Here is a 21,670-nt window from a genome sequence, read left to right on the forward strand (position 1 = left end):
AGGCCGATGTTGGATCGGTCAGTGATTGTATTTATCGACGACATTCTAGTGTATTCGAGATCTAGAGAGCAGCATGAGGAGCATTTGAGGGAGGTCCTTGAGGTATTGAGGTCGGAGAAGCTTTATGCAAAGTTCTCCAAATGTGACTTCTGGTTTCGGGAGGTCCAATTTCTAGAACATGTTGTTAATCAGGAAGGGATATTGGTCGATCCGGCCAAGGTTGAGGCGGTGATGAGTTGGGAGGTGCCGAAGTCACCCTCTGAGATTAGGAGCTTCCTTGGGTTGGCAGGGTATTATCGGAGATTCATTAAGGATTTCTCCAAGATCGCAGTGCCGCTCACCAGATTGACCCGGAAGGGTGTTGCATTCTCATGGGGACCCGAGCAGCAGACCTCCTTTGAGACACTTCGCCAGAGGTTGTGCGAAGCCCCGATATTAGCTCTCCCAGAAGGGATGGAAGATTTTGTAGTATATTGCGACGCATCGATTTCAGGACTGGGTGCAGTTTTAATGCAGAGGGGTCATGTGATAGCTTATGCGTCGAGGCAGCTGAAGCCTCATGAGGCGAGATATCCCACGCATGATTTAGAGTTGGGGGCAGTAGTGTTCGCTCTCAAGATTTGGCGTCACTACCTGTATGGGGTTCGATGTACGATATACACGGACCATAAGAGCTTGAAGTATTTGATGGATCAGCCCAACCTAAATATGCGTCAGAGGAGGTGGTTGGATGTGGTCAAGGATTATGATTGTGAGATCCTGTACCACCCAGGCAAGGCTAATGTGGTAGCCGATGCATTGAGCCGCAGGGCGGAGATCACTCCATTGCGAGATGTATGTTTGAGATTGACTGTGATGACTCCAGTATTGGATGCTATTCGTGGGGCACAGACCGAGGCTGTGCGACCAGAGATGCAGAAGAAAGAGCGGGTCGTTGGGTTAATTTCAGAGTTCGTTAAGGATGGACGAGGGCTTCTGACGTTTCAGGGTCGGATTTGGGTACCGTTCGTGGGCGGTACGCGTATTACTTTGATGGAAGAGGCTCATAGATCGAAATTCTCGATCCATCCCGGTGCTACGAAGATGTATTTGGATTTGAGGAAGGAGTATTGGTGGCCCTTTATGAAGAGGGACGTCGCATGGTTCGTTGAGAGGTGCTTGACCTGCCGTAGGGTTAAGGCCGAGCACCAGAGACCGCATGACAAGTTACAGCCATTGGAGATTCCCGAGTGGAAGTGGGAACAGATCACTATGGATTTCATCACCAAATTGCCGAGGACTGCCAGGGGAGTTGATGCAATTTGGGTGATTGTGGATAGGTTGACGAAGAGTGCACACTTCCTTGCCATCAGCGAGAGTTCTTCAGCGGAGAAGTTGGCGGAGATATATGTGAGAGAAGTGGTATCTCGGCATGGAGTGCCGATCTCGATTGTTTCAGACCGTGATGTGCGCTTCACTTCCAGGTTCTGGAAGAAATTCCACGAGGAGCTGGGTACTAAATTGCATTTTAGTACCGCATACCATCCCCAGACAGACGGTCAGAGCGAGCGGACGATTCAGACGCTGGAGGACATGCTTCGAGCGTGTGTATTAGACTTCGAGGGTAGCTGGGATGCGTATTTACCCTTGGCAGAGTTTTCCTACAACAACAGCCATCATTCGAGCATTGGTATGCCACATTTTGAGCTGTTGTATGGTAGAAGGTGTCGGACCCCCATTTGCTGGGGAGAGGTGGGACAGAGAGTGATGGGCAGCACAGAGATCGTGCTTCAGACGACAGAGCAGATTCAGCAAGTTAGACAGAGGTTATTGACCGCCCAGAGCCGACAGAAGAGTTATGCAGACAGGCGCCGATCCGAGCTTGAGTTTCAAGTCGGCGACTTCGTTCTCCTGAAGGTCTCTCCTTGGAAAGGAGTGATTCGATTCAGGAAGAGGGGCAAGTTGGGGCCCCGATATATTGGGCCATTTCGTGTGATTGCAAGGATAGGCCGGGTAGCCTATCGTTTGGAGTTGCCAGCAGAGTTGGGGCAGATCCACGACACTTTCCATGTGTCACAATTGAGGAAGTGCATAGCCGATGAGTCGGCAGTGGTTCCATTAGAGGACATTTAGGTGGATGCGAGCCTGAATTATGCCGAGAGACCAGTGGCCATCAGGGATTGGAAGATCAAGGTTCTGAGGAACAAGGAGGTACCTCTGGTGTTGGTTCAGTGGCAACACCGGAAGGGATCGGAAATGACTTGGGAGCCGGAACGTGAGATGCGGGAGCAGCATCCGGAACTATTTTCAGAGTGAGACTTCGAGGGCGAAGTCTAATCCTAGTAGGGGAGAATTGTAACAGCCCGGAATCTCAGGTATTGTTAAAATTATGTTTTTGAGGTGTTTTAAGAGGGGACTCGGCGAGTTGGAGCCTAGACTCGCCGAGTAGGATCGCAGACCTGGTCGCGGGTTCGCGACTGGACTCGACGAGTCCAGATATGGACTCGGCGAGGCTGCGCTGTTTAGCGAAAACCCTAACCGTTCAGGTTTGGGACGTATAAAAGGGACTTATTGGCCGTCATTGTTCATTTTAGCCTTCTGAGAGGAACCATAAATCGATTGTGTGCATCTGGAGCAAGGTTAAAGGCCATTGGTGATTTTGAAGGAGTGGTTGTGTAAGGAAGAGAAGGGCTTGGCTAAAGGAACAGCAAGGGAGTCACGTTCTGAGGATTGGGGACACAGAGAGTACATCATCCAGGTAAGAATTCGAGTATACTCTGCTATGTTGATGTGTTTATGGAATTAGGGTTTATGGAACCCTTTTGTGGCTAGATTGAATGTTACCCTAGTCCCCCAAACGATTGTAACCCTGTATTGGGACCTTTGGAGGTCCAGAATGTCCCATGCCTGTGCATTTCGGGAATTGATGAAGGTTTTGGATTGGAATCCTTATGCCTTAGGTCAATATGTAAATTATAAGTCTTGGGGTGTATCATGAGCACCGAAATGAGGACCTTACGTGATGGATCAGTCTGGGAAGGACAGACCTATGAATGGTCGAAGCAGTTCTGACCTTAGGAAGCAGTTTGAGCGGTTGCATGGCATGGACTCGCCGAGTTCGATGAACAGACTCGGCGAGTAGCTTGAAGATTAACTGGGACTCGGCGAGTTGTTCTTCAGACTCGGCGAGTTGAGTCGGGGTGGCCCCGCGATTCTTCCAGGAGTAACTCGTCGGGTCAAGGAGGATACTCGACGAGTAGAAGGGGAACCTTAGAGGATTGGAGGACGTCTAGACTCGCCGAGTCGCCATGGCACTCGCCGAGTCCGGTCGAGTTGACCGTTGACCGTTGACCGTTGACCAGAGTTGACCTATGTCTGACTTCTTAGGGATAGTCAAACTTAGAAGGTAAAAGTATTAATAAGAGATATATGATGTTATAGGGAGATTGTAGCTCGGCGGATTGTGCACGAGTGATTTCAGGATTTGCTAGCTTTCAACATTCACGAGGTGAGTCTTCTCACTATACTGTACCCGGAAGGGTTTGACTGTGTGACCGGAAGGTCAGCTATGATATGTGATATGTATGCTATATGTGGTAAGTTATTTGTTATATGTGCTATGTATGTTATGGGCCGGAAGGCATTATGTTATGGGCCGGAAGGCGATTATGTTATGGGCCGGAAGGCGATTATATTATGGGCCGGAAGGCGATTATGTTATGGTCCGGAAGGCGTTGTGTTATGGACCGGAAGGTCGGCGTGGGTAGGACCGGAAGGTTTACCCAGCAGGGACGGAAGTCCCCTGAGACACATGGACCGGAAGGTCAGGGCCTGGAAAGGCGTATGTGCGTAAGTTGTATATTGGGGAACTCACTAAGCATTTATGCTTACAGTTGTTATGTATGTGTTTCAGGTACTAGCGAGGACCGTGGGAAGGCGCCGGCGTGATCTGTACACACTGAAGGATGTTTTTATGATCTTGGGATTCAGACAATTTGTATTTGACATGACACTAAATTATTTATGCCTTGTTTTGAATGAAAATACTTTATTTTTAAAATGAAAATTTTGTTTGAAAATTTGCGTTGTTACCAGATCTATGTTTAGGTTGCATGTCTTAATGATTAAGATGTTATGGAGTGACTTTTGGGATCAGACAACATACGCCCAACGTAGCCAACCCTGATCCCAACCCACCTTGTTCTTCGAGTACGCGATGCGTAGAGAGCATACGCCCAACATACGCATTGGGCACTTGACTCTTGCTAACTATTGACTTTTGGTCAAAGCTTAATGGTATTGGACCATGGAAGCGACAAAATGGTCCTTTTGCCCTTAAAGAGCATGGTTATGTAATTGGACTTGTGAGTTGGGTTATGGACTTTAATTACTTATTAGGATTAATTATTGTGTTCTTAGGTGGAGTCTGGTTCTGGCAGTTCGGGTGTGAGATTTATCTGTCATCAATGTTAGGTGAGTCTCCTCACTTATTCTTACATGTATGATCGAATAGCTATATATGTGATGACCATTTGGGTCTAATTGTTATTATTATGTTATGTTGTTTACATGTGACCGAGACTTCAGGTAGTCTCCAATGTTGCTGATAACCCATAGGGGTGTGTTGTTTGCCCACTGAGACTTCACGTAGTCTCCATGGTAACTGATAACCCATAATTGTTGGGGGAACTTACTAAGATTTGTGCTTACATTTGTTGATTAAATGTATTTCAGGTACTTCTAAGGATCGCAGGTAAGCGAATGTCTGATTGTACACACTCGTTGGGAGATTTTGTTATTGGACATTATGTGACACTCTGATATTCGTAGTGATGATTTGTACTTGATACTAGTGATTTTCTGTTGGTTTGGTTTATGAACACTATTTTGGGTAAATTAATAATGAAAATTTTGGTTTGAAATTTAAGGTGTTACACCAACGTATTAAAAGCATCAAGTAATAAGATTAGAGTTACACATACATGATTAAGCACACAAAACTCAAATGTGATCTACCGATGTTGGCAGAAGTGTTACACCGTGAATTTTAAAATAATTTTTCGCAATAATAAAAAACATTTCTCGTTTGATTTCATAAAACATTAAGTTTCAAATTCCAATATGTATCATACAAATCCCAAGATCACATAAATATATCAAAATCCCCTGCGTGTGTACAGATCAAGCCGGCGCCTTCCCACGGTCATCGCTGGTACCTGAAACAACAACACTAACACTGTAAGCACGAAGCTTAGTGAGTTCCCCAAAATACCACATATAACACATATTAGCCACTCAAGGCTATAACTCTGTGGGTCCGTGCACCCAAACTCTGTGAACCCTCAGGTTCTAACTCTGGGAACCTTCCGGTTCCAACTCTATAAGCATGCACAACATGAATCACATAGACATCATGCAGTACAACACATAGCATACACATAACATACACATACTCTATCACATAACTCTGATTACCTACTCAAGGTAAAGTATAGTGAGAAGACTCACCTCGCGTGTCTCGGTATCTCACGATCCCTGGAAATCCCTCGTGCTCGATCCTCCGAGCTCTAATCCTCCTATAACATCACAAGACTCTAATTAACACTTTTTATCTCTAAGGTTGACTATCCCTAAGAAGTCAACACAGGTCAACGGTCAACGGTCAACTTTGACCGGACTCGGCGAGTGCACACGGCAACTCGGCGAGTCTAGACGTTCTCACCAACTCTCTAGGATTCCCTTTCTACACGTCGAGTACTCCCCCCTGACTCGACGAGTTTCACCTGGCAGAAAGTCGCGGGGCCACCCCGACTCAACTCGCCGAGTCTCAAGAACGACTCGGCGAGTCCCAGCTTGACTCAGTCCACTTTGACAACCCTCTCTAACTCGCCCTGACTCACTGAGTCAACCCCTGACTCGACTGGACCACTCACTGACCGGTCCAAGGCAATCTTCAAGCTACTCGCCGAGTCTGCTCATCGGACTCGGCGAGTCCATGCCATGCAATCACTCAAACTTGCTTCTAAGGTCAGATCTACTCCAACAATTCATAGATCTGGCCCTCCTAGACTGATTCATCACGTAAAGTCCCAGTCTTGATGCATAAACAACCTCTATATGACCAATTATGAAGAATCATCAACAAATCTCACTACACAAGGTCATGACCTCCATTGTTCTCTATAAAGCTTGATGAATGAGGCTCTCTGGACCTCTATGGATCCAGATCCGAAGTCTCATCACTAGCATGGGACTATTTGGCCATCAAATCAACTCAACAAGGCCACAAGAAACCCTAAAATCGATTATACTTCACAAAACAGGAGATGAGCCGAAATCATACCTTTAGATTGAAGGGTCAAGCTTCAAATCCACCAAATAGCAGTCTCCTTTGCCTCCTCTTGGCTAGAGCCTCCCTCTTCTTTGCTAAACAACACACAAATGTCAAGAAATGCCTCCTTTCTCTCTCAAATCGCTAAAGCACTTTTAGGGTTTCTCTCTATGGACTGATGGATGCAAATGACGGCCATAAGGCCATTTAAATAGGTCCCAAACCCGAGAAATTAGGGTTTCATTAAACAGCGTGGACTCGCCGAGTCCATATCCTGGACTCGCCGAGTCCAGACGAATCCCGCGTCCAGAATCGCGACCCTACTCGGCGAGTCTGAGCTCCAACTCGCCGAGTCCCTTCTCAAAACTCAAAAATATCAAAACAATAAAATACCTGGAAATCCGGGCTGTTACAAGAAGAGAGAAATCAGTAATGGATGCTCAAACTTGAGTTCATGATCTACAAATATATTAGGTGAGTATTATCTCTTTTAGTACAGATGAAAAGTAGCATGAGTGACCATAAACGATTAGACATTCTCTTTAGTTGTGATTGCAGATGCATTTGTATAGTCAAGCTGAAAAAGGAAGTTGTAATGGAAATGGAAGAACCCTAATTGCACTTGACACTCCCGACTGTGGATATATACATTCAAATTAGAAGAAAAGTTGTCAATTCTAACATATAATACGTGGTAGAAACCTAGATTACAAGTTTTGAAACATAGTAAAGCAAGTGATAAAAGGAACGACTTAATGAAAGAACCGATGTTTAATATTACAAATGTTCTATGGATCACTCAAACTCCAAAAATGAAATTAGCGTAAAAACTAAGTCAACAACCCTAACCAGTAACGGTTTCTTGTCGTCTCTTCTTCGATCCAACCTAACTAGTAAGGATCGTCGTCTCTTTTTCAATCGAACCTGCTCGCTTCATTGTATTCTTGTTTCTCCAAATAGGAATAATCTTTGGATAATCAAACTCAAATTTGAAAATTTTTAACCGGGAATCGGAAAGCATAGCCGATAGACAAAAATTGAAAGAGTTTTTTGGAAATCAATAAGTTTGTACCTGATTCAAAGTTATGCTCATATATTGGAAGACGACAGAAGATCTCATTCAGAATTATGCTCCTGATTTCTTGCTATTTAGCTTGATTTGTGGAAGATTTATTGTTCATTTTGTGGGATCACATATAACTTTTACATAAGACAAGCGTGACCGGAAACCATAAGCATGGGTTTTAATAGGACAAAGTGTATTTTTGGTATTTCACAATAAAAGTTTTAGGCGGGAAAATAATCTATGTGGGGTTAAGGAGATGACATGTGACGATACTATTTTATTAGAGTAGAGGATTCTGTTTTTGGAACATTCCTCTCTCTTGGACCCTGTAGAGGGGCTATTCATAGACCCCGCTAGGTAGCTGCTCCTTGGAACCCTGTACCCAAGGGTGCTGCCTCCATACCCCGTATTCTCGAGTTCATAATTAACATTTTGAGTATACACCACACACTTCCAATATCATATAGCAAACATAACACAATCTGTCTCAATAGCAAATCTATTTATACTAAAATATGTTGATAACATTAAAATCACCAACATAAATTTCTAATATCAATACATAAAAACTTATGTCTTGCTTGTGTATCAAATTGGTGGATCTATTTGTATTTTGTAATACTATTTTATAAATCAAAACGAAAAGCGCTCGTGTTATGAGGTTTGGATTCGGACGGGGCCCATAATCGATTTTAAAAACCACGGATCTGCTGCTTTCAGTTTCAGAAGCATTTTTTAGGCCCAATAAAACTTTCAAGCCTTTTCATTTCCCGCTCTTCAATTCGAAAATCAGATTAGAGAGAGAAACAGAGAAAATTCCTCAGATTTGCTTTCAGAGGCATCTACAATGGCCGTCGAAATTTCTGAAGAGAAGCACTTGATGCAAAAGATTGCCAAGGTTTTTAACGACGCTCGAGCATCTCGAGCATCACACATCCGCAAGCTCAAAGATCTTTCTGCTCTCCGTTCTTCAGTTCCTCTTGCTCAATTCTTCGATGCTTTCTCTAAAAACCTAACCCTTATCTTCACCACCCAGCGCCGTATCGCTTCTGTCGAACGGATAGTTCAATTTGTTGCTATTTTCGCCTGCCTACGCGATCCTAACCATTCCGAGGACTGTGATGAATTTTTTGAACGGTTTTTGCGGCTTCTCATGGCTGGTACCGCTGCTACCAGCAGAACTGCCAGATTTAGGGCCTGTCAGATCATTTCGGAGGTATTTGTTTGTGTTCTGTTGTTATTTGAGAGTTATGCTTGTTACTTGTCTACTCTTGTTATGAAATTGATACATGGATGTGCATTTATTAGCTAATTTTACCGAAAATCTATGACTATATTGGTCTGTCATTGGCTTTTAGAGCTGAAAATATTTTGGTGATGGAGTCATTATATCAATTTATGTCCGGTTTTACTGTGAGAATCTGGAAAAAGTTATTTTCAGTTCCAAATAGAGAAGTTTGATCTGGAAATTGATGAGTTCTATTTTTTCAAGAAATATGAAATGATGTTTCTGCTAGTACCGTGGTAGAATTCATATCAAAATTGCATTTTGACATTTAGAACTCATATATAGCCCACTTTTGTCAAGGGTTGATGTATTTATTGCCTTTTTCTACTAAACGGAGTATAGATACAATTGACATTCGAATGTCCACATCAATTGTTGTTGGTGAGTGTTCTTATTCACTAGGATGGACTAATAAAATTATATATGCATTGATACTTTATGTGAATTTGAGTAGTTCAACTTTATTACTTTACTTATTTCTGTTTTAGTCTCCATCTTTATTTATTTCTCACTCGATGGAATCTTTATTGTCAGATCATAATGCGATTGCCAGACGATGCAGAAGTGAGTGATGAGCTGTGGGATGAAGTAATCGATTGCATCAAGGTTCGTGTGGGGGATAAAGTCCCAGTAATCCGCACCTATTCTGTTAGGGCTTTATCCCGTTTTGCAAATGATGCAGAAAACAGCGACATTCTTGAACTATTACTCGAAACATTACCCTCAGAACAGAATCACGTAAGTTTTGTTTGCCCTAGTTTCTATATTCCACTCTTGTCATTCTTTCATCTCTTAATCACACTCCTTTTCCCAACATATTCTATCTATACAGGATGTTCGCAAAACCATACTTCTATCCTTACCAGCTTCTAATGCAACATCAACAGCAATCATCAATTGCACATTAGATGTGAATGAATCTGTCAGAAAAGCTGCTTATTGTGTTTTAGCCAGTAAATTCCCTCTTCAGAGTCTCAGGTACTTTGTATGCACTTACAAAACTATAATCATATAACACTCTTTTATTAAATCACTCTACTTTAACTCCCAATTCTTTGATTTCTATAGCATTAAGCAAAGGACAATTATACTCCAAAGGGGACTTGCTGATCGTTCTGCAGCTGTCACCAAAGAATGCCTTAAGTTACTTAAAGATGAATGGCTTATGAAGTCATGCAATGGAAACCCAATTGAGCTTCTTAAGTTTCTTGATGTAGAAACTTATGAGTCCATTGGGGTGTCTGTAATGGAGGCTTTATTGAAATCTGGTCTAGTCAAGTTACATGGTGGTCAAACTATCAACCAATTCATATCATCAAACAGCAACACAACTGAAGGTAAGTCATAAGTGTACATTTTCTTTTTCTTTTATACCTTTCTTTCCTTCTTTGAATGAATATTCGGTTATCTTTTTTGTGTATCTCAGGGCAAAATGTGCAACAAGTGGATGCTGAAGTTGCATTGTATTTAAGAACTTTATGCAAACACTTACAAACAGAAGCACAATCAAAAGGGTCTGATGCTGCAATGACAACTGGCACTGAAGCCACTGTATACGCATCAGAAGCTTCCGATAGCAACGATCTTCTTGAAAAGATTCTTCCAGAATCCGTTTCTGACTACATTGAACTAATCAAAACTCATATCGCTGCAGGTGTGAAATTTTTTATAAAACTTACAATCTTTTTCAACACCCTGATTTCATTATTCACAATTCATACAATCTGACTTTCTGATTACGTTAGGACAAGCTAATCGGTTTATAGCAAGACAACTTCTCATACTCGGCTCCATGCTTGATTTCTCTGATGCTACAAACAGAAAAGTCGCAGCAGTATTTGTGTTGGAATTACTAAAAAGCCCTCTTGATCATGAAGTAGATGACGATGGTGAGAAAGTTGTTATCGGAGATGGGATTAGTCTAGGTGGCGAACGTGATTGGGCCGATGCAGTTTCTGGGCTTGCTAAAAAAGTACACGCGTCACAAGGAGAGTTCGAAGAAATCATTCTAGGCGTTATAGCAGATCTTGCTATATCTTGTAGAGAAAGAACAGCGGATTTTTTGGAATGGATGCATTGTCTTTCTGTCATTGGTCTTCTTCTCGAACACACAAAATCCCTACGTTGGATGTTTGGAAAACCCATCGAACCTTCTGAACTTCTCCATTCTTTACTTCTCCCAGGGGTACTTTCGTCTTTTTGACATCTGTGTATTCATTTTTCTTGAAATCTAATGTTTCTTTTTAATTTTTGTAGGCGAAACACATTCATTTTGACGTTCAACGAGCTGCGATCAGATGTTTGGGTCTTTTTGGGATTTTGGAACGAAATTTAACAGAAGAATTAGTTAAACAATTGAGGGTTTCGTTTATGAAAGGACCATCTCCTGTAAGTAGCATGGCGAGTAAATCTTTAATGGATCTTGCCACGTGGCATGGGCCTGATGCTGTTGACAAATCCATGAACCAAAATCTCTCGTCGCAATTTAAAGAACAAGCGAAAACCATTCATCCAGTTGATTTGAATGAGACAAATGAGGATTTGGAAATTGAAATTATGGATTTGTTATACGCGGGATTTGAAAAAAACGATTTTGGGAAAATTGAAACCGATGAAAACGAATCGGTTCAACCCGTTTTAGCAGAAGGCTTTGCTAAAATCCTCCTTTTAAGTGAAAATTACCCCACGCTTTCATCTTCTTCACATCCTATTCTTTTAGCCAAGCTCATTACTCTTTACTTCAGTAACACAACTGTTGACTTTCAAACGTAAGTCTTGATTTTAATTTAAATATATTTATATATCTTTATAAATTCATTCAAAATAAGTTAATCTTTTTTTTTAATAGGTTAAAACAATGTCTATCTGTGTTCTTTGAGCATTATCCATCTGTATCTGTGAACCACAAGGAATGTATATGCAAGGCTTTCATCCCTGTCATGAGATCAATGTGGCCTGGAATCAACGGTGTTTCAGGTGGGGCCCCCGCGGTAGTATCCCGCATGCGCAAGCGTGCGATCCAAGCCTCCCGTTTCATGTTACAGATGTTACAGGCTCCACTTTATCCAAAGGAGATTGACAAAAAAGTCAACGAGTCAACTGATGACTTTGACTTTGGAGAAGAAGGCCTTGCTATACATATCACAGCTGAGGTAAAAAATCATTCAATGTAAAAGTATGTTGCTATTTCTTGTGATTTTGCCAAATTGATAATTGATTTTTTTTTTTAATGTACAGGTTTTGAGTTTCCAGAAGAAGAAAAGTCCTGCAGAGAAAGCTTATGTTTCAGCTATTTGTAAAGTGCTTGTATTGGTTCGTTTTAGGGGATTAGAACAAGTGGCGATAAAGTTAATGAGGAAGCTTTTGAATCGTGTGGCTGAATCTGTTTCATCGGATAAAGAAACTTTAAAGGAAGTCAAACAAATGGTTGACCAGTTAAAGTCGTTAGATAAAACCCCAGATGAACCATTGCCTGTGGATCAAGCTAATATTTTGTTAGGTAAATTTTTTTTTATTTAGGACCAAAATTGCAAAAATCGTTACACTCAGGGACCGAAACTGTAATTCACTTATAATTCAATTTTTATGTGTTTAACAGAGAAGTTGGATGTACAAGTGAGTATTGATGGCGATGAGTCATCGATGGACGTGGAGCCGACACCTGTCCCGAGGTCAACAAAGCCGGTGCGGGCCCGGAGACGGGCACGTGAAAAGGTGTCATCGTCTTCTGATGAGGACGAAACCGTCCCTGATACTGTTGTTCCTGTGAATCCTGTGATGATGAGTGTTCGATCACAAAGAGCGAGTAAATCTGTAGCTTTGTCAAAAATGGTTTCTAGTAATAAACCTGTCAAGATTGATGATGAAGAAGATGAGGATGAAGATGATGAAGAATCTGAGGTTACATCTGAGGATGAATCTGATTAGATGTTTTGAATGTGTGTGATGTTTGTGTTTTGATATATTTAGTGAAGTTTGTAAGTTGGTTGGTTGGTTGTCTATATTTTTGAAATTGGCACTTTACATATTCTCTTTGTGAAGTGAGAAGGTAAGAAGGTTGTATGTTGTAATTGAACTATTTCATGAAGGAACTTAATTAAAGTCCATCGTAAATATATAATCAAACAATATAGTTTTAAAGTTCTAACTCAATCAACATTAACTCAGTATATAACTATCAAACGAAACTTAAATCAGTTTGTGTTAGAAACAAATGAAAACTTAGCACCAAAGGTCTTTATAAAAAAGTTTTACTAGAATTGAAATAGTGAATGTCGTTAAGTTCTTTTTTGGGTTATGATGATAATGTCTCTAGATTGGCTAACGCAATAAGTGGAATTTGGAAATAAAGTTGGTACGAAGCATGTGAGAGTAGAGGTTTGGTGCGCCATTTGTGGAGACAATATGTAAATTGTAAAACTTTCTCAATCAATATAATTTTCATTTTCTCTTGTAGTAAAATAATATTCCCTTGTTTGACATTATCGTAATGTCGATAATTTTATAAAACAAATCAAGTATACCGTTACATATTAAATGTTCTAATGTAATATACATAAAAATTTAAAACGAAAATATAGTTTTTTATAGATACCTAAAAACGCCTAACAAACAATGTATTTGTTATTGCGAGTGATAGTGCCTAGAAAAATATTAAACCATAAACTTTGATTGGTTACCAACCAAAAAAAAATAACAGCTTGTCTTTTGTTTGTTTTCTTAACGCCTTTTGGTAGCATATAACTCGACTAATTAACTTGTTTTAAGATACTATTTAAACGATAATTTAATAGAAATATTATTTTATTTTGATAGTATGATTAATCACTAGATACGTGCTTGGTATATTGATTTTAAATAACAAGAATAGTTTTCTTTTGTTCTAATCAGTGTATATTCTCTTTGTTCCCCCGACACTCACTTTCCTAAAAAAGAATATAAGTAAAATTTAATGGTTGCTTTGTTATTTATTATAAAGTGCAAGTTAAGTTACGTATTGATCTTTGTAAGTGTAAGTTACGCCTTGATCTTTGTAGATATAACCAGTATAAACCCTTTCAATATTTATTGTCTTTTAAACTACATTGGCAGTCATTCAACAATAGTTTGCGTATTAATAACATTACTTAGTTGACATTATTATATAAAGTATCCATTAAAGTGGATCATATTTTGGCGTTCTTCATCCCATTACTCATCGTTATTTTTATAGAGTAGTTAACATGTCGCTACTCATTGGCTTTATTATATCTATAAACATATGACTAGTCTCCAAAATTTCACTATAAACTTTACAAGATTCAAAGAACAACAAACATGAAAACAACTTTTAGATAAACTGTTAGTGTGACTTGGAATTTGATTATCCAAATAAATAACCTTACTCAAAATAAAGTGAAGAAACTTGAATGATAATTTTGAAGGGATACTTGTTTGGAGTAGGTAGAGTACCGTTACGCTACATGCCTGTGTTGTTACCCCAAACTTTCTTGTATATGGGCTAGAACCTATAGTTATGCTACACGCCTGGGTTGTTACCCTAAACTTTCTTGTATATGGGCTAGAACCTATAGTTATGCTACATGCTTGTGTTGTTACCCCAAACTTTCTTGTATATGGGCTAGAATCTATAGTTATAGTTTTACAATTATAAATATTTGTAGTTAGGGTTCCCATTGTATCACTTTAAACAATCAACTAATAGAAAGAGTTTTCCGGTTCCTGCAAATGGATAAAGGTCACACCGACCGAACGACATTAATTCTCTGTGTCAAATGGCCAGATATCATGTTTGAAGGATGTCCTCTTACAAGTTCTATTTGGAGAAGTTGAGTGGATTGAATGTTGGTAATTTTAGTGTCACCATGTCATTTTAAGTAACTAGAACTAACATGTGAGCTAAAGGGCTTTATAATTTGTACTCTAATATATGTACGGGGTTGTGTGGAGTGCACGCATGTATAAGATCGAATTAAAAATCGGTTCGACTTCTAGTCGGGGGTTTGGGGGTAGCGCCCCTGGGTCCAGGGTTTCTAAAGGGGCAACGCCCATTTGGCGTGGTCTAGGGGCATGTTTCTTAAGGGTGATTATGGTAAAACTAACGAAACTCGTTAGTTTTGGTAACCCTAATTCCTCATTAAATCCGGATTATCATGAGTTGCTTCCACATCAACTAATGATGGCCCAACCCTAAGAAACCCTAATATCGTTTAATATATAAACAATTCTTCCTCTTCAGAAAAGGGTTACGATCTTAAGCTCTCGTTTTCATCATACTTTTACAGAATCCTCTAGCATATTGGCTTACGATTTCTATGCCTAGAATCGTAAGTGTCCACTTGGATTATCCTAGGCTGAATTTCTTGTAACCCAGACATATGGTAGAAATATCAGTTCGGAAAGTGATATCACAATCCAAGTTGGTAGCCAGATCTCCACCATAAACCCTAAATCTTCCCTACATTGAATGACTTCATATTGTGGAGGGTGAAGGTGAAGGCCCTTTTTGGTTCAACAGGTTGTGCAACAACATTGGAAAGAGATGGGAAACTACCAAATGAGATGATGACATATACGAAATCAGATATTCTGGAAAAAGCGCACATTGCAATTCTATTATGTTTGATTGATGAAGCGCTACATAAGGTCGTGGATCGAACGACTAGTTATGGGTTATGGGAGAAACTTTGTGACACGTATCAAAATAACCCTCTCACTAATCAACTATATTAGAAGTAACATTTGTATATGCTCTCATGATAGATAGTACCCATGTAAAAGATCATATGGACATTATAATTGCATTATTCATGATTTACAAGGCATTGAAGTTAAAGTTGAAGATGACGATCAAACTCTTATTCTATTGTGTTATTTGTCGAATTTATATGAGAATTTCATTGATATCATATTGTATGGTAGAACAATGATGAGTGTTAATGACGTGAAGGATGCCTTGTTGTCCAAGGAATTAAAACATAATGTTTAGGGTAGTGAAGAGGGTTTTGATTTAGGTCATTTTGTAAGCAGGGGTACATCATAAGAAATAGAAGGTGTAAATAGGGAAAGTTAAGTTTCAAGTAAAGCTTCCACTAATGTTACTGGTGTAAAGAACGGGGGGTATATTAAAGCAGATTGCCCACAACGCAAAAACGGAAACAATAAGGTTGAATTAAGCAACAATGGTAGTGTTTCTCTAGTTCAATACAATTTTGATAAATAAGACATGTATATATGATGTTTCGACTATATGTATGATTGATTATACAAACACTTAGGTCTTAGACACATGTGCATCTCATCATATGACATTTTCATGTGATTTATTCGTTTTCTTTAACAGATAGAATGGTAAGGTAATATCATGTAATGTTGAGATATGGCGTCTCAAAGTTAGTGACATAGTGCAGATCAAAATACATGACAATATGGTCAAAACTATAAATTGTTGGTATGTTCCTGATTTTCGGGAATAATTTAATTTCTCTTGGAACTTTTGGTAAACATGGACTCAAATACTATGGTGAAGATGATTGAGTAAAAGTCTCAATGGGTGTTCTTGTGTTAATGAAAGATAAACTACTACATGGAATTTTTTTCTAGAAGGCAATTCGGTGACAGGGATGATGACTGTATCGTAATCTTTGGAGCTACGTGATGACAAGACAAACTTGTGGCATCATCGATTGGGTAACGTAAGCAATACGATAAAGTCGATATTGAGTAAGCATGGATTACCTGAGGGTGAAATTACTAGAAAGATAGAGTTCTTTGAATCTCGTGTAAAAGGAAATCAATGCATGTTAAAGTTTATTTATGGTCAACATATGTGACATCCCCTATTTTCGAGAGCCGGTTTTTTTTTCTTTTTTTCTTTACGATTTAAAAACCATAACATAGAGTAAATTAAAGAAATGGTCCTTGTGGTTTGGTCGAATTCTCAATTTTGGTCCATAAGTTTTAAAATTGATAGGTTACATCCCTGTGGTTTAGGGGTGACAATTTATGACACGACACGACAAAAATACACGAAACGAAACGGAATTAGGACGCAACTGAAATTTGAATTCGTGTTCATGTCGTGTTCGTGTTAACTATAAAAAACACGATGTCGTGTCGTGTCGTGTTTGTGTTCAAAATTAGACACAAAATTGACACAATTTAGCAGTTCTTTATCGTTTTTCCGTGTTTGTCGTGTTATATTTGATAAATTATTCATTAAATAAAATAGTTTTAGTATATGTTATATTTGTCGTGTCGTGTTTGTCGTTTTTTAATTCGTTCGTTTTCGTGTTAGTTAGAAAAAACACGACATCGTGTCGTGTCGTGTTCGTGTTACATAAAACCTTGTCGTGTCGTGTCGTGTCAGACAGAAACACAAAACGATAGCATGATTTGCCACCCCTACTGTGGTTTCTGAAAATCGCAATGTTGGTCCTTTGTCCATATAAAAAGACCAAATTATATATATATATATATATATATATATATATATATATATATATATATATATATATATATAATTTTTTTATCTTTATTTTAATAGAATTAATATAGATTATTTATAATTTTTTTAAATTCAATTATCTAAATTATATAAAATCATATAATTATTATTATTTATTTATTTATCTTTGTTTTGTAGTTTAAAAATCTTTTAAATTTTTTTGAAGTTTTATTTAAATACATTTTTTAATGTTTGTTTTTGACATTTTGTTCGTCCAATATAATTATTTAATGTTGTTTTTTATGTGTTTTTTGTTTACATCATTCACTTACATATAAGGATGTAAACGAACTGAACTTTCAGTGAACCGTTCGTAAATTGTTCGATGGGAAGTTTGTTTATGTTTGTTTATTTAATAAATGAACGAAATAAATGAACGAACATGAACAAAAATTATCATTCGTTTAGTTAAACAAACGAACATGAACAATTGTCTCGTTCGTTCGTTTATATTCGTGAACGTTCGTTTATAATGTTTGTTTATGTTAATTTATGTTTGTTCATTTAATTTATTTATATTCAATTTTTTTAATTGTATTATCATATTATATGTCCGTTTATGTTAATATATGTGTTTTATGGTTTTATGTGTTTTTTGTTTACATTATTTGTTTATATCTCAGTGTTTTTTCATTTATTGCCTAAATAATTATATTTTTTTGTATAACTATTTCTGAAAAAAAAACAAAGTGTATATATATATATATATATATATATATATATATATATATATATATATATATATATATATATATATATATATCGTTAAAAGAAAAAGAAAAAAGCAAATATTAAATAATTTTGTTTGAAGATTGATAGTTATTCGAGTTATTATTTTAATTTGTTTATTCTAAAAAAAGGTAAAAAAAATAATTATATAATTTAAACGAATAAAAGGTCAAAAAATCATTAAATAATGGGTAAGTTGGTCATTTTATATGGACCAAGGACCTGCAGTGCAATTTTCACAAACGACAGAGATGTAACCTGTCAAATTTTAAACTTAGGGATGAAAACGGAGAATTCGACCAAACCATAGGGACCATTCCTATAATTTACTCCCATAACATATTTATTTGCGGAAAATCCCAATATATTAAAACATTTTTAAGTACAGCTGTTTGTTTCAAAATAATAAAACTCTAAGAATGTCATAATCAATACACAACATAGTTACAACGTAAAGACCTAACTGTCCTGAACACTATTGCAGGTCTTCTCTTTAATCACTTGACATCCTATTCGAGTGTCTAACATTCTTAACACCGCAACATGTGATGCATATAAATTGAGTGGTTCATGTTGGAAACCTGGTGGGATAGATAGGGTTTTCAATCCCATAATTTTATTATGATATTAGTCCATAATCAATAACATGCAAAACCAACTGTTATCCAATAATACATCATAAATATCTATAAGTCACTTTACCCTTAGTTATCCATCCCTTCGATCATCACATACTGATCCTATAACAATGATCTTATAAGATCTATTGTCACTTTAAATATCTATAACATCATAAATATCTATAAGTCACTTTAAACCAAAATTTTCATTTTTAATTTCCCAAAATAAAGTTTCACAAACCAACTCATCCAATAACATAAGTGTCTAAAACAAACATCATCACAAAATATCAAAGTATCTCAAACTGGCCCAGTAACAAATCTTTCAGCTAGTGTGTACAATCAGACCTTCGCCTTCCTGCGGTCCTCAGAAGTACCTGAAACACATAAATCAACAACTGTAAGCATGAAGCTTAATGAGTTCCCCAAGATACCACATATAACACAACAAAAATAAACAACTATGGGTTATCAGAAACTGTGGAGACTATCAGCAGTTCCAGTGGGCAACAACATGCCCTATGGGTTATCAGCAACCCTAGAGCGTATCCACAGTATCAGTCATTGATGTGTGTAAAATGCACTTGTTTTAACCCTACTTTAATTAATAAATTAAACACACAAAGGCAGTGAACCTGTCTTTTAGTGGTATAGATTAGTAAGTAAGGTGTCGAACTCAGGGAACGGAAAATTAAACTAATAACTAATTTTAACTAAACAACTAATAAAAGTAAAAGGGTTTTCTTCTAGTTTTGCAAGACTAGAAACTTAGGCACACTAAATTAACTAAATAACTAAAGCAACAACTATTCACCAAGTTTGATAAAGATGTTTCTATTTAGGTTCAACCAATTCACTCCTATGGTTATTTGTATTTATGATAGATTAATTGTTATTGGTTACCAATTAAAATGGTTAGGTTCATGTTCATTACTCCTAACCCTTAGACAATTAACTAATTTAAGCGGTGATCAAGTGTTTAAACTAATTAATTCCCTAGATTAATGATTTGGATTAAATAAGATTTGTAATGGTCAATTAAGTTATTAATTCAATTAACCTCTTGTTGATGGTTTCTCAAGCAAGCTCACACATTAATCTTCCTATTGTCTTATTAATCTTAGTTTCATAATCATTACTTCTAAGCATATGGTTTAGTATTCACATAGACATATGAGGTTAACAACTAGGAGATGTTCATGCAGCCTAATTGTCTTCCAATTAACAGAAAATAGTAATGATTAATGCATAAGGTTCTTTAACAAACTTAATTTAATGAATCACCAATAAACAATTAATCAAAGTTAAGGATTTAAACCATAGGAGTTCCTTGGTATTCCCCAAACAGAAACAAAAACGAAATTAGTTCATAGTTGCAGTAAAAACAAACATAGAAACAAATTCAACTAGATTAGCCATCATCAAATCCTAAGCTTAAGTGGAATGATTAACCTAGTTGCTTCAATTCTTCAAAAGGTTGAAAATTAGGGTTCCTCAACGTCTTCTGGTGCTCTTAATCGTAGAAGGATCTTCAAAAATCGCAAAAGGTGTGTTCTCCTCGGATAAAGGTTCGATTTTTATAGATATCTCAAAACAGGGGGTACTCGGCGAGTAGTCGCGTTGTTATCCGTCTAAGATCAGGAAACGTGGTGATCTTCTGGAATATTCAGTTGGACTCGCCGAGTAGTCGCGTGTACTCGCCGAGTAGGTATCATTTTGTTCCTCAATCTTCACTCTTTGGTCTTTAATTGTTTTCCCTTGCTCCCTTTTACTCCCAAGCATATCTTTTGGACTGAAAACAAAATTTAAACAATATTAAGTACCTTTTGTCCATATTATTCACATAACTAGTTAAAAATGAATAAAAATATATACTAAATAATTAACTAATTATGCACATATCAAAATACCCCACACTTGACTTTTTCTTGCCCCCAAGCAAAACTAAATTTTAAACATATTAGAATCACATATGACAACTCCAATCTAACCCAGCCGTTATGTCAAGACCGCAACGTATGCATTTGTGTCTAAAATTTTTTCCTAAGGACCTCCCATACTCCAAATACTCACAATCCTCATAAACACTTGCCCACTCATCCCGAACTATGCTCATTTTATGCAACCCTCCGAATCCATCCTCAGAAAACCTCTTTACCCTCAAGGTGTTTTTAATTGAGCAACCCAAGCATACATAATCTAGAATTACAACTTTTTGATACCACATTGGAGCTCTTTTGGAATTCTTCACTTCTTTAACATTTGATCTTTAATTTTTTTGAATTCACCACCTTGCTGTTTGATTTTCGGTATCTTCAACTTTTTGAGTTTCTTTGAATTTTGATCTTTTGATCTTTACTTTGATTGCTCCAAAATTCTTCAAACTTTTCTTGTAATTCCCCCTTTTTTTTACATGTACCTCATTTTTTTTTTCACTCAAATCCCTATATGCTTAAGCAGGGGCGCTCAATCTCAACCTTTATTGGCTAATGATAACAATTTTCCTGGATACATTTCAGGTTTAGGCTGCTAAACATATTGCATTCCTCGGGCTGAGCAGGGTTGTGTTTTTGTCCCATGATTTCACTGGAATAAGGAAGCCACAAATGCACTAGAACGTATATAGGCTCAACTAAACATTTGGGTTTTCATGCAATTATCAACACAACTCAAATATGGAATCCTAATTTTTTTTCTTTTGCCAAAATTTTCTAAATTAAATCCTAAGTAATACTTTTGATATGCAAAATTTTTAAATTTAGCCTAAATTAAGATTCTAAATTTTCTATTTTTGTGATAACCCCCTACCCCACACTTATTTTATGCAATGCCCTCAATGCATATTATGTAACATAAAAAGAAAATAAAGCGGGAATTGGAACAAACTCCCCTGGGGTAGCAGTCGATAGGTTGATACTCTTCATGTAAGGCTCCAGCTTCAGCTGACTTTGGCATGAGAACAGCACATCCATGCCTTGGGTGTCAAATCTCGTGTGGTTGATAACTTGAAAATTTTAAAGGAACAAGCTTCTTTAAAACATCTCCAGAAACAATTCCTCCCAAAAAAATATAAATGTAGCAGTGAAAGTGCCCAAAGCAACTTCTGGAATTTGAAAATTGGCAGAGTACTCGACGAGTAATATCGTGGACT

General features: G+C 37.7%; 1 protein-coding gene across 1 annotated transcript; it reads left to right on the plus strand.

Moving 5' to 3' along the window:
• The first annotated feature begins 8,133 nt into the window (after window positions 1-8,133).
• On the plus strand, window positions 8,134-12,770 carry LOC111883455 (uncharacterized). The gene is made up of 10 exons (XM_023879787.3): window positions 8,134-8,592; window positions 9,199-9,402; window positions 9,497-9,642; window positions 9,733-10,001; window positions 10,091-10,318; window positions 10,410-10,849; window positions 10,921-11,432; window positions 11,513-11,816; window positions 11,902-12,163; window positions 12,263-12,770. Exons 1-10 carry the CDS (start codon window positions 8,224-8,226, stop codon window positions 12,589-12,591), a joined length of 3,063 nt encoding a protein of 1,020 aa, XP_023735555.1. The 5' UTR covers window positions 8,134-8,223; the 3' UTR covers window positions 12,592-12,770.
• Window positions 12,771-21,670: the final 8,900 nt, after the last annotated feature.

The sequence above is a fragment of the Lactuca sativa genome, chromosome 2, assembly GCF_002870075.4.
Source record: "Lactuca sativa cultivar Salinas chromosome 2, Lsat_Salinas_v11, whole genome shotgun sequence".
Classification (NCBI taxonomy): domain Eukaryota; kingdom Viridiplantae; phylum Streptophyta; class Magnoliopsida; order Asterales; family Asteraceae; genus Lactuca; species Lactuca sativa.

What these genes read in the sequence shown, in the direction of transcription:
- LOC111883455 (XM_023879787.3), top strand. Translation starts at nt 8,224, where the DNA reads ATGGCCGTCGAAATTTCTGAAGAGAAGCACTTGATGCAAAAGATTGCC. An exon ending in ATTCTTTACTTCTCCCAGGG is followed by an intron (nt 10,850 to 10,920) that starts GTACTTTCGTCT and finishes TAATTTTTGTAG; the next exon opens with GCGAAACACATTCATTTTGA. An exon ending in TCAAGCTAATATTTTGTTAG is followed by an intron (nt 12,164 to 12,262) that starts GTAAATTTTTTT and finishes TGTGTTTAACAG; the next exon opens with AGAAGTTGGATGTACAAGTG.